This window comes from Condylura cristata, unplaced genomic scaffold (genome assembly GCF_000260355.1).
Source record: "Condylura cristata isolate star-nosed mole 26May11 unplaced genomic scaffold, ConCri1.0 scaffold00038, whole genome shotgun sequence".
Lineage (NCBI taxonomy): Eukaryota > Metazoa > Chordata > Mammalia > Eulipotyphla > Talpidae > Condylura > Condylura cristata.
This window is the reverse complement of record NW_004567139.1, coordinates 7,666,134-7,678,656: the sequence shown is the minus strand read 5'-3', so window position 1 is coordinate 7,678,656 and position 12,523 is coordinate 7,666,134. Positions and strand designations below refer to the sequence as shown.

Genomic DNA, 12,523 nt, shown 5'->3' with positions numbered 1-12,523 from the left:
ACCACTGGGACAGAGCAGGAGGCGAGGGAGGGCCGCCTGTCCATCAGGGACCACAGGAGAAGCCGCATGTTCACCGTGACCATGGAGGCGCTCAGGCTGGACGACGCAGACACTTACTGGTGTGGGATTGATAGAGTCGGAGCTGACCTCGGGGATGAAGTCAAAGTGACCGTTGCCCCAGGTGAGCGCGTGTGCGGGTGGGTGGTCTCGCTCTGTCCTGGTGTCCAGGGTTCCCCTGTCCCAGAGTGGGGAGTCTCACTGTGGGCACTGGGGTGGGGGCGTCTCCCTCGTGCTCAGGGCTCCAAACCCCCTGGATGTGAATCCCTGGGACTCACTGCCCCCCGTGCACGGCTCCCTCCTCAGCCTATAGCCACAGAGATAGGAGATGCCCTGGTCAGCGCGTGGGCCAAAGGGACCCACCCATGGGGCGAGAGACCCCAGATCCTGCCAGTGTTTCCTGGCCCTCCCTGCCCTTCCTGATGCCCCATCATGAGACCCCATCGTGACTGTGACCCCGTGCTCCATGCCATCAGCGGCCAGGGGCCAGCACAGACCCTGGCCGACCCCTGAAGCGGCCAGGGGATTAGCCTGGCACGGGTGTCTCTTTCTGCTCCCTGTACATCCAAACCTGGGAGGCGCCCTCTGGTCCCAGCTCCTGGGGTGAAGCGGTTTCTATTGGCCCCACTCTGCTGACACCCCTCCCAGGGAAGGTCACCACTGGGCCAGTGTGAGAGCCCCTGGCCACGGCGGGCTCGCCTGGGCCTGACCGGAGTCACTCACGTGGGTCTGTCGGCCGCTGGGCTGCCTGCTTCGCTCCGTGTTGGCTGCAGGAGGAGAGCGGGTCTGGGGGCTCACGAGCAGCAGGGCTGCTAAGGTTCGGGACCCCGAGCCTGGCCCTGAGCACCCCCGGCTCCCGGGGCTGCAGGACGCCTCCTGAGCTGCCCCCGCTCGTGGGTCTGCTCGAGGCCTCCAGCCATGAGGCGTCCAGCGCCGGACCCCTCCCCATGGCTCTGCACGAGGCTGCTCAGGGCAGGCAGCCTGGCACGCCCAGGCTCACAGGAGCAGATGGGCTGTGACGGCTGGCACAGCGTGCGTGAATCGGATTTGTGTTTCAAGCAGACTTGTGTTTCTGCAGCGTCCACCGCCATGAGCACCACCTCTACTCTCATGGCACCCGTCACCCCAGGAGAAGGCCAAGGCCCCCCGACAGTCACCAACAGCAGGTAAGCCGGCCCTGCTGCTGCTGTGTCCTGCGCTCGCTGGGCCCAAATCTTCCTGGGGAGTCCCTTAGAGCCCCGCTTCCTGGCCAGCGCTTGCCTCGGAGCCCTCAGGCTCCTTGAGAGGGAGACTGCAGGGCTCCCCTCTCCCAGCGCAGGTGGCCAGAACCGAGGGGGGGGGGGGCTCCTGTTGGGGTCTGAGGCCGCTGTGTCCCAGCCCCTCTCCTGCTTCTGGAGTCGTGGCACCCCCAGGCCCCTCGGTCGTGGCGGCCCCTCAAATCTGCTCTGTGCTCCGGGCTTCTTCCTGCTGGTTCTTGGGCCCCATTTCCCTTTTATAAGGAAGCCAGTCACTGGACAGGGCGCCCGCCCACAGTGACCCCCTCACCTTGATTACATCTGCAAAGGTCACCTGTCTACGCGGCCGCCCCAAATCTGAGTGTCGGGCTATGGGGGACTATGCCACCTGCGCCGTGGTGGGGGCAGGGAGGATTCCCCACGCCTGTTCCCAGACGTCTCTGGGCCTGATGCTCTCAGTCTCCAGTCTGCAAACCAGTCTGCGGAGCCCACCGGCGGCCTGCTCTGAGCCCCTCTCTGTGACAGTTCTCCAGGAGGGGCTTAGAGACACCCGGGTGTGCACAGCAGGGCCCAGGCAGGGCGCTGGAGGGGGCACCCCGGGGTGTGGTGTGCAGAGGCCGCAGGTGACTCAGCCCAGGTCTGGACTTGTTGCGGGGACCCCCTCGCCCCTCCTCAGTTCCCAGGGAGCATGTCCCGTCTCATCCAGACTCTTCTGCACAGCAGGGGACAGGGTCTTGTTGGAGTATGGAGATTCCAAAAGAGGGAGAGGGGAGCGGGAGCGAGGAAGACGCGGAAGCCGGAGTTGGGTGCAAGGCTTCCTGCTGTTTCCCAGCAGGTTTTTATTTATAGGGTGTAGCAAGTAGTTAGTCACGATTATGCATCAGGTAAGTTAATAAGAAGTCGCCGTAACAGTTCTCAAGGAAGAGGGGAACAGTGCATCGCTCTGACATCTGATGGCATCTGGACTACAGCTCTGTGGTCTCTCATGTGTACGGATGTTCAACTGTGACTCAGAGGATAAGGGGTCTGGGAAAGGATGAGCCGTTCGCAAAGGATTGTTGTGGTCCTGGGCAAGGGGTAGACTGTGTTAGCAGTCACCGGTGATTGTCTAGAGAGAAGTGAATGGCGAACTTGAGGCTAGCAGAGAGTAGTTAGAGATTGTTTAAGAAAAGGGTAAACTGGCCCTCCCTGATGGCGCAGCGGGTTAAAGCACAGCACAAAGAAGCTAAAGCCGCTTCCGCATGAGTTCGATCCCCGTTTGCTCCTGTCCCCCCCTCTGCTCCCGTCAGCAGTGTACTTCGTCGATCTGCCTGCTCTGCTCCCCACTCTGTCTCTGGTGAATCCTCTCACCGTCCGCATCTCTGGCCTGTACCCCAGTTCTGTACGAATAAGTAAATATTAAAAAAAAAAAGAAAGAAAGAAAAGAAAAGGGTAAACTAAGAGGAAGTCACACAGGCAGCATTAAGTGACAGTTGCAGAAACAACTGGCGTGAGTCTTAGGCCCTGGGAGCCTTGTCTGAGATTTGCTTTTTGTTTCAAAAGACTGAGGAAGCTGCCCAGGGGTCCTTGTGCCCTGGGGGTCTTATGACCCAGCTTGCCTGAGGGGGCAGCGCCTTAAGGGGCTGAGGCAATCCCCTTGTAAGCTGATGGTTGCTCAGGAGACTCTGATATTATGATGATACAAACAAGGGGGGTCGTTACATCAGTTAGCAATGGAGATTCCGATGTTCCAGAGTTTTCCCTTCCGTCTGGAATCTGTCCTTCGACAGAAGTTGCACAGTCCTTGAGGAAGCTCACGGACACCACGAGGGCCCTGGGCACACAGGGAGGATCAGGAAGCCCAGAGCCCAGGGACAGCCCCGCACGGCCGAGCCAGAGCAGAGCGGGCTCTTGCGTGTGGCGACTGGCAGGTCCCCTCAGCTGTGCCGCCGGAGGCGCCCTGACAGCCTGTGGACATGCAGCCGCGGCGTGGGCACTGAGGCAGCGGCCAGGGCGATACTGACCAGAGGGCACGGCCTGTGTCCAGGCCAGAGGAGGCCAGGCGGAGGGGACGGCCGGTGGGCCCAGCAGGATGGGACTAAGTGGACGGGGCAGGAGATGCTGGAGGCTCAGCCTGGAGCAGCTGACAGTGGCCAGGGGGTCGTCCTGGCTGAGGTCGGGGGGCTCAGGGCTGATGGGGCCCAGGAGGGAGCACTGGGGGGAGAGGGCCTTGGAGGCGGCTCACTCCTGTGGCCTGTCCCACAGCTCCCTGCTGGGCAGCGTCCACTTCCGGCTCCTGGTCTTCCTGAAGGTGCCCCTGTTCCTGAGCATGCTCAGCGCCGTCCTCTGGGTGAGCCGGCCCCAGAGGGGCCAGCGTGACCCGGGGCTGGTGACGCCACCTTCGTCAGCGTCTCCAGAGAGAAACAGCTCTAAATAGAGCAGCAGGGCCGGGGCTGGGGTGGGGTTCGCTGCCCAGGCCCCACCCCGGCATGCTCTGGGCCGTGACCGCCATCCATCCACATGAACTCTCGGGCAAAGGAGATGCCCTCAGGCCCTAGTCTTGGACACAGGAACTGAGCTCCATGGTGGAGGATAAACGCCCTGACAGCGAGACTTCCTGGGCTGTGGAGGACGGACCCGGGCTTCCCTGCTTCGAACAACCAACCCCCCAAATGGAAATCAAGAAAAGAGTGAACCTCAGTCTGGAAGGTCAGGCTGCTGGAAGCAGAGGTGCCATCAGTGGTGCGGAGGAGATGTCACGTTTCCTTCGTTCGGCTGCAGAGGGCAGGCACTTGCTTTGGGGCTGGCGGGCCCGGGGCCGCCCAGGCGGGCTCAGGGCAGGGGTCTGGTGGAAGCGCAGAGGGGAGGGAGGCTGTGGCTATCCCAGGGTCCCTGACGAGGCTGTCCCTTCCAGCCCAGAGGAGGCGTCCCCATATCTGCCAGGAAGAGCCACTGACAGCTTAAGCCAAGCCCGGCGCCGGCTGGGTAGGGACCAGAAACAGCGCCCCCAGCGTCTGAGCCAGGAACCGCAGCGCTTGCCAGGGCCTCAAGCTGAGCTCTCGCGCAGGGCTGAGGCTTCTGCTCCTCGCCCTGGCCACTGCTGCCTTGGAGGGGGGTTCATTTTCATCGGGGACCGTCCTGTGTGCTCTGCGATGCCTGGTAGCATCTCTGCACTCGGCCGGTTCAGTGTCCCAGAGACGCCCACCGGAATTGCCACCAGAGGGCTTGGAGCACCAGGGCGTGGGGGTGGGACCCCCACTGAGGACGCGGCCTGGGGCGAGGGTGGGCAGGCCGAGGGCTCAGGGCACAGGGGTCCGTGGCCACCTGAGCTTGCTCGCTGGGAATAGTAAAAAATGGAAGAGGTTTAAAATGAAGAGGCCAGGCAATCTTTTTTACCTTGAATTTTAGAGGAAAAACTAGCAAAAACCTCACCACCGGTGCAGACAACCTATGGCCTGGTGGATGGTTGTGTGGATGGGGGAGAGCTGGGAGGGAGGGAGGAAGAAGGGAGAGGGGTGCCTGGGTGGACACACAGACAGAGCGGCCCTTGGTCCTGGGTGACCTGGCCGCCGAGAGCGGCCAGACAGTAGCTGCTCCTGGGTGGGGGACGCCGCAGTGTCCAGGCCCGGGGCCCTCCGGCTGTGGCTGGGGGCTGGGGAGCGAGACCTGCAGCCTCCCGAGGGACTGAGCGAGGAGGGAGGCGCCCAGTGTTGGATGTGGCCGGCAGGGGGCCTGGACAGGCCACGCTGTGGTGCGGACGGCGGAGTTGGCTGCTCTGGCCACAGACGGCGGAGCCCCTGGGCCCGATGGAGAGGGGCGGGCGGCTGAGCGTCCATAGCGGCGGACCTCACCTTCAGTGACCTCGGACCACCTCCCTAGGGGTGGCGTGGGGAACACAGGTGTGGGGTGCGGCGGTGCCGCAGGAGAGGCCGTGGCCTCCCGCCCACCCCTCTCCAGGGGGAGCGTTGCTTCTCCTCCTCTTCTCGGGCACCAGGGGTGAGGTGCTAGGCTGGTCTCTGCGGAGCCTGCCAGGGAGTCGGGACTCGGAGAGACCCGCTGGGCCTGGCGTCTCCGCTACCTAGGACCAGTGTGGTGTGTGTGGGTGCTGGTGAGTGACAGCGACTGTCCGTGGCTCTGTAACGGGGCCCAGGCAAAGGGGAGGTTCCAGGTCCTTGCCCCACCCAAGGGAGGCTGAGCTGAGCAGGGGGAGAAGCCCCCGGAGAGGAGATGAGGAGGACAGAGCGGGACGGAGCCAGAGGGAGATGGGGAGCTCAGGGAGCGGAGACCTGCCAAGACGCAGCTCTTGTTTCTTGGCCCTGGACTGGGGACACAGACGTGGGGGAGACCCGAGGGCAGGTGACGGTGGCAGCCTTCATCTTGATCTAGTTGTTGCTCTGTTCCTCCCAGACATGTCTGGCCATGTCTGACCCTTGTCTGTGGGTCCCCCCCGGAAGTTGCTTTAGGCTTGGGCTTGCAGGCCTGGCTCTGGGCCATTCCCTTTGGGGGGACTTTTACCCATGAGGGTTGGGGGTCTGATTTAGAAACTAGATTCTTTATGTTTGCTGCATTGCCCACTGACTATTAAAGTTCCTCTCAATGAAAGGTTTTTTGTGTCTTGTCTTGATGTGGCAGAGGACAGAACCTATTTAGAGCAGGCAGACTTGGGGGTTCAGGGGTGCCTCTCCCTGCCTTGCAACAACAGCAGCCAGATCCCGTGGCCATATGGGTAGTGGCTGGAGATGGCAGAAGCCACCTACAGAGAATACAACGTCAGTGTGCAGTGAACTATGGGAATAAGCAGGGGTCCACGTGGAGACCGCGGGGTGACTCCGGGGATGGACGGGGAGGGACCAAGAGAGGGGGTGGCTGAGGTGAAGCTTCCACACAAGCGGAACCAGAAATGAGAAGAGTCTGGGCAAGGTCCAGAAAGAGAAAGGCAGCAGCCAAGACCTGACAAAGGATGAACACCGTGCCCAGAGCACCATACTTGGGGCACCCTGCCTGGAGTTCAGACCCCGGGCCAGAGGAGCGAGAAGAAACAGCAGAACCACTTGTGGCTGAGCTTCCTGGACCTGCACAACCAGGAGAGCAGGTCTCATTGAAGGGCTCTGGCAGGGAGCGGCTGGGACACTACAGACTCCCGCAAGAGAGCGCCCCTTGCTGGTGAGCGGAGGGAGAGGAGCGTCCTGAGGGCGCTGGAGGAGAGGGAAGTCCTGGGGGTTTGAGAGGGGAGCAGGCTTCTGCCCACTGGGCAGCTGCTGAGGGTTCCTGGGTGACACCGGGAGCCAGGCAGGTGGGTTGGGCTGTAACAACTCTGGGTACGGGGTTGCCTTCGACCGGAGGAGACAGTGCAGGAGGAACAGCTCTGGGCAGGGCAGTGCCACCTCCAGAGGCGTGTTTCATGCACAAAAACGCATGAGAAATTGCCAGAACCTTGAGAAGCTGCCAGAACTTCTTCCCGGCCCTGTCCAGGGTAAGCTGACCCCAAGCCTGTGGCCTGGCTGAAGCAGCAGCGTGAGTGGGAGACGCCCCCCTCCTGGCCCGGCCTGTTCCTGCCCTGCCCAGGAAAGGCCCCCGGTCACTGCGAGGACCCAGGAGACATGCTGGACTCTGGGCCTGTTGCAGAAAAGCCCCGAGCTCCACCAGCGTCCTCCTGCGCCCTGGGGTGAGGGTCAGCCTGCATCCCTGGCGCAGGCCCCCGGCCCACAGCATTGCACACCTGGGCCGCCCTGCCCCTCTCTGTTCTCTGCCTTCAAACCGAAGGGGCTGGGTTTCAAAGCAGAAAGAGTGCCACGTGTGGAGGGGTGGGGGGTCCCCACCTCCGGGGACGGGGCACACCCTGGTCGGGGCCCTCACTTGGGGCCCGGAGCTGGAGCTGCAGGGCAGGCCCTGAGTCCCCCATGCCACCACCCAGGCCTGAGGAGGGACGGGTACGGCCCACCCCCAGGACTGTCCACCAGGACCAAGGAAGTGAGATGTCAGCGGGGGCCACGCCACAAGGAGGAGGAGCCGCTTGTGTGCTGTTCTGTGGGAAAGGGGGGGCCCCATCTGTGCATCCTGGCCCGGCCCAGTCACCGGGCTCCAGGACCCGGGCAACCAGGGGCGACTCCCCGGTCTACACCCCTGGAGCTTCTGCTTCTCAAGCCCTGCCCTGCCCAGCCCCACCAGCCCTGAGTGGCCCCAGGCAGCGGGCGGGGGTGGGGGGGTGTGGGGTGGGAGGGGAGGAGGAAGCAGGGAGGCCAGAAGGAGAAGTGGGGAGCCAGGGAGCTCTCCCCCGGCTCAGGGCCCAGAGCTCTGTGGGTGACCTGTGCTCCAGAAATGGCCCGGAGGGATGGGGTCACCGGGCAGCTCCTGGCCCTGCTCCTTCTCCAGATCCCAGGTGAGGGGCTGGGTCTGTCGGGGGAGGGAGGGCTGGGAGGGGCAGGGGTGTGGGCTCCCGTGGGAGGGAGCCTTGGGACAGGGAGGGGGCCGAGAAGCTTCCAGCCCTGGCTCCGCTGGCCTCGCAGTGACAGGAGGATCCAGGCCTTACCAGGCCAGCCTGGCCCACTGCCCTGGACACAGGACCCCAGAGACATGTCTGCTGCCTCTCACCCCCACGCACACCCCACACATGACGTGACAGACACCCTGCATACATTTGTACATGTAGACACACAAGCAGCATTGACATAACACCCCCCACACACAAACACACCCCCCCCCACACGAATGCCCCGCAGCACACACAGACACGCGCCCAGCACACAGGGCCGCAGACCCACGGCCACACATCAGGTGCACACTCGCTTTGCCCGCCCTGGCCCTCCCGTCTCCATGGACCCCCTGTCCCTCCTCTCGATGGCCCTGGCCCAGGTCCGCGTGGAGCCACACCCCGGGCCCCGGCCGGCCACCCACGGAGCAGCGGGCTCTGTCTTCCAGGCTGCTGGTGTCTGGACGGCCCCCGCGTGGTGACCGGCTCCGTGGGCGGGTCCCTGCGTGTGCAGTGTCGCTACCAGGACAAATACAAGGACCAAGTCAAGTACTGGTGTAAGGTTTCCGGCTGGGTACAATGTGAAAAGATTGTGAAGGCCAGCAGGTCACAGAGAGCGGGGAGGAGCGGCCGCGTGTCCATCCGGGACTATCCCGCCAACCTGACCTTCACAGTGACCTTGGAGAGGCTCACAGAGGCTGATGCGGGAACATACAAGTGTGGGATTGATGTATCATTCTCATCTGACCCCGTACGCCAGGTTGAGGTGTCTGTGTCCCCAGGTGAGTCCTAACCCCACCCTTATCCTAACCCCGGGTCTTCCAAGGAGGGGGCTGCTGAGAGATGGGGCTTTGGGGCCCCCGTGGGGGTGCTGTGAAGCCTGCCGGGTCAGAGGCAGGGGTGAGGCTGTGTGTCCACGGGCCCATCCGGCCACCCTCACCCTCCCATGGCCTTGCAGGGCCTCCAGGCTGTCCGCAGGGCACCAGCGTGGGGTCCCTGTGGCGTCACGGGGGTCCCGCAGTCCAAGTCAGGGTGTCTGTGCTCCGGGTGAGCCCCCAGCCCCCGCCCAGCACCAGGCCCGCCCCGGCAGCACCGCAGCACCAGCAGGCGTGGGCGGGCCAGAGCCCCGTGGTCACGTGCCGTGCGTGAGGCCACGTCCTGGGTCCGTGTCTCGCGCCCTACGTGTGACGGCAGCGAGTTCTGCTCACACCTGCACAAGCACGTGTCCACACCTGCCAGGACGGGCCGGGGGCGCTCCTAGTGTGTGGGGGGGCACCTCTGACTCAGGGGGCAGGCTGACCCCTGCCTACACAGGCGCTGCACTGTGAAGGGGACCCTGAGTCTCCTCCTGGGCCCCCCAGTCGTCCCTATGAGAGGGCACGTGGTGCTGTCACCCCCCAGCGGCCGGGACCCCGGGGCCCAGAGGAGACCTCCTGAGTCCTGGCTGGTTCCTGGGGAGCCAGGGTCTTGAGGTCTCCTGGAGCCTTGGGGGGCTGAGAAGGAGCCAGGCCACTTGTGGGCCTTTGTGATGCTGGGGGACTGCCCTGCTTCCCCTCGCTGTCCCCTGTCAGGCCTGGAAGTGGCCGTGGGGGCCTGTGTCAGCGCCTTGGTGGCTCTGACCGTCACAGTGGCGGTGATGGGAGGCTGGGGGGGAGGGGCGCCGGCCTGACTTGTGCTTCCGCCTCAGACACCTGGAGACCCCCAAGAACTGCAGTCGTTGTGAGCACCCCCTGCTCTCAGGTGATACAGTCAACACCCACCCGGACCACGGGGACCTGGTGGGAGTCTCTGCGTCCAGACCCGCACCCCGGGTAAGGGGCCCACGCGTCCCTGGGCAGACCACAGGGCACTGGGCTTCTAGACGCGATGGGGCTGCCTGGTGTCTCCCCCCAGCCTGGGCCTCCCTTATCTGCCAATCCCACACCTGGCCGAGGAGTCCGATAGTCAACTAGTAGGTGCCCTTCTGTAGACACAGCTGGGGACCCCCAGAGCCGACCCTGCTCTGATACCAGTGTGGTCCCGGGAAACCCTCGAACAGCCCCTCAGGGTGACGCACGGGGAGCGGGGAGGGGAGCTGGCCGAAAGCTGCCACTTGGGCTTGCGGGGAGCGGGAGTGGGGACAGGAGCAGGGAATGGAGCTTCTTAAGGGAGACTTGGGGGGGAGGAGCGGGTGGGACATTCGAGTTGAGGCCCCACAGCCTTGGGGGCCTGGCAGTCAGTATCTGCGAAGTAGGGTTCAAGCAGCGGGTCAGCGCCTGCGAAGTCCGGTCAAAGGGGCCCGACCCGCCCAGCCAGGGGGCAGGGGCGGGGTCACTGGTCTCTGCTCCCTGTTCTCCCCAACGTCTGCCAGAGGGAGGCCTCTGAGGGAGGGGAGAGCAGCACCCCCGCTCCAAAGGGCTGATGATTTGGGGGTTGCTGGTCATGCCAACTTCACCCTGTGGGTAAGACAGTCCCGGCCCTCCCGGGGTGTTGGTGCCGCGCAGACAAAAGAGAACTGCTACTGATCACCGCACCCCGGATGGGAGACCCCCGACGCGAGGGCTCGGGCGGGCTCCTGACGCGGGGGTTCCCCTGGGTCCCCCACATCTTTCCAGTGGCCTGGCCCTGTACACAAGTGCTTAGTCTCAGGGAGGGTGTCCGAGGGCGCAGGGGCTTGTTTGGGTCCTCAGTCCAGCTGTCTTTACATGGTTGTGGTGGGGACGTGGCTCAGGAGGGGATGAATGGGCCCAGGGCTCCCCTGGGGGAGGCTCACTCCCTGTGGCCTGTCCCCACAGCTCCCTGCTGGGCAGCGTCCACTTCCGGCTCCTGGTCTTCCTGAAGGTGCCCCTGTTCCTGAGCATGCTCAGCGCCGTCCTCTGGGTGAGCCGGCCCCAGAGGGACCCTGGGGGGAGGCAGAGTCAGCCTGATTATGAGACCCACTAACCCGGTGCCACCCGGTGCCACGGCCCTGTGCCGGGCCAGGCTCCTCTGGCGGCTGCACAGGACCTCGGCCAATAAACCATCGTCACGCTGTGTGTCTGTGGTGTCTTCATGACCGTCCACCAGCTTTTTTTAAAAAAATGATGCATTTATTTCTGCATACAGAACTGGGGTACAGGCCAGAGGTGCAGGGGTGGTGAGGGGATTCACCAGAGACAGAGTGGGGAGCAGAACAGGTGGATCGACGAAGCCCACTGCTGAGGGAGCAGCGGGCGGGTCATGTGGTCACCTCCGGGGCGGGGATTGAGCTCAGTCTGAAGCGGCTGTGGCCAGCTGCAGTGCTGCGTCCTCACCCGCTGCGCCCCAGGGAGGGCCTGCCAGCTGCGTGCAATCTGCCTCCCGAAAATCCCAAAGGCGGGACCGGAGACAGCATCCAGGCTGGGGGCCACTGTGACCCCGAGCTCCAGGACGACAGGCCCCGCCCTCGGCTCCATCCGTCTGGCTGCTGAGTCCTGGTCTTGTGTCCTTTGGAAGATCAGTGTCTGGTGAGCAAAGGGGTTTCCTCAGTTCCAAGGTTCATTCTAGAAAATTCATGGAACCCGAACAGAACGTGGACGTTCACGGAGAGCTGACCCTGGACTTGTACCTGGCATCTGGAGGGGCGGGATGGCGGGGAGCCCTCACCTGGGGCGCTGATGTGTCCCCGGGGACAGCCAGGGCTGAGTCAGCCGTGCCTCCCGCAGCGGAGGGGCGTGCTTAGGGGGGCGAGAAAACCACGACCCCATGGGGGTGGCGACTGGACTCTTGGGGGGACCCACTCAGACCTGAGCACCCCACTCTGGCCCCCTAGAATTCACTAGCTTCTCATTCACAGAACCCTCTCACTCCATCCCATCAACCCCCAAACACTTAGCTCATTCCAGCGTCACCTCAAAGTCGGTCAGCTGAGGGTGAGGCCCTTATAGCCTCATCCTGAGGGCAGGGCCCCGCTGTGAGCCTGCAACCAGACAGGCCACCAGACAGGCCCGTGTCACCCCCTCCCCCCCAAATGCACCGGCAGGGGTGACGCCTGCCCCATAGTGAGAGAGAAAATGAGACTTTTCCCCAGAGCCGCCCCCAGCCTGAGCGCCCCAGCCAGTTCTGGGTTTCTCCACCCTTTAATGGGCAGGTGGGGGTAGCCATGCCCCCTCAGCTGGGCTGCGTAGGGCCCCCCAAGTCTTTGGGAGGCCTCTCTGATGTTGAGACACAGGTGACAACCCCAGTCCTGAAACGGGGTGCCCAGCCGGAGTGGCCCCTGAACCCCCGTGGGTCCTTCTCCCCTTCCCCTGTGCGCCCAACAGCTGTACCCCTGGCTGGGAGATCTCACAAATTCAAGCACACCCCTTCATTGCTTCCTGTCTCCTTCCAGCAGCTGTTTTCCTCTGGGGGTGGCTGATGAACCCGCCTCACACCTCACAACCAACCGCCTCATCGCCACCACTGGCCAAGGCCTCTCCGGAGCCAGCTTCTCCTTTTTTTTTAAAGACTGATTTATTTGTGCACACAGAACTGGGGTACAGGCCAGCCGTGCGGGGGTGAGAGGAGTCACCAGAGACAGAGGGGGAGCAGACAGGCGGATCCACTGAAACCCACTGCCGAGGGAGCAGCGGGCAGACGCCGGGGGTGGTCTCACACCCTGTGGTCACTCCCTGGCCGGGGATGGCGCAGAGGCTGCACACTCCGGCCACGGCTTGACGGTGCTGTGTCTTTTACCAGCACCAGGGAGGCCCCCCAGCTTCTCCTTTTGAAACATGGGGGGGCAGAATTTCCACATTTGGTAGTCCTGCTTCCTCGCAACTCCCACTCCGTCTCTGGCCCGTCTCTG

The 12,523-nt window shown here is 63.7% G+C and overlaps 1 protein-coding gene across 1 annotated transcript; it reads left to right on the top strand.

The window, feature by feature from the left end:
- Positions 1 to 81: 81 nt before the first annotated feature.
- Positions 82 to 10,662, top strand: LOC101628887 (CMRF35-like molecule 6). Its single transcript, XM_004693373.1, has 9 exons — positions 82 to 181; positions 1,136 to 1,223; positions 3,537 to 3,621; positions 3,842 to 3,980; positions 7,588 to 7,650; positions 8,190 to 8,522; positions 9,312 to 9,373; positions 9,481 to 9,551; positions 10,515 to 10,662. Exons 1-9 carry the CDS (start codon positions 82 to 84, stop codon positions 10,660 to 10,662), a joined length of 1,089 nt encoding a protein of 362 aa, XP_004693430.1.
- Positions 10,663 to 12,523: the final 1,861 nt, after the last annotated feature.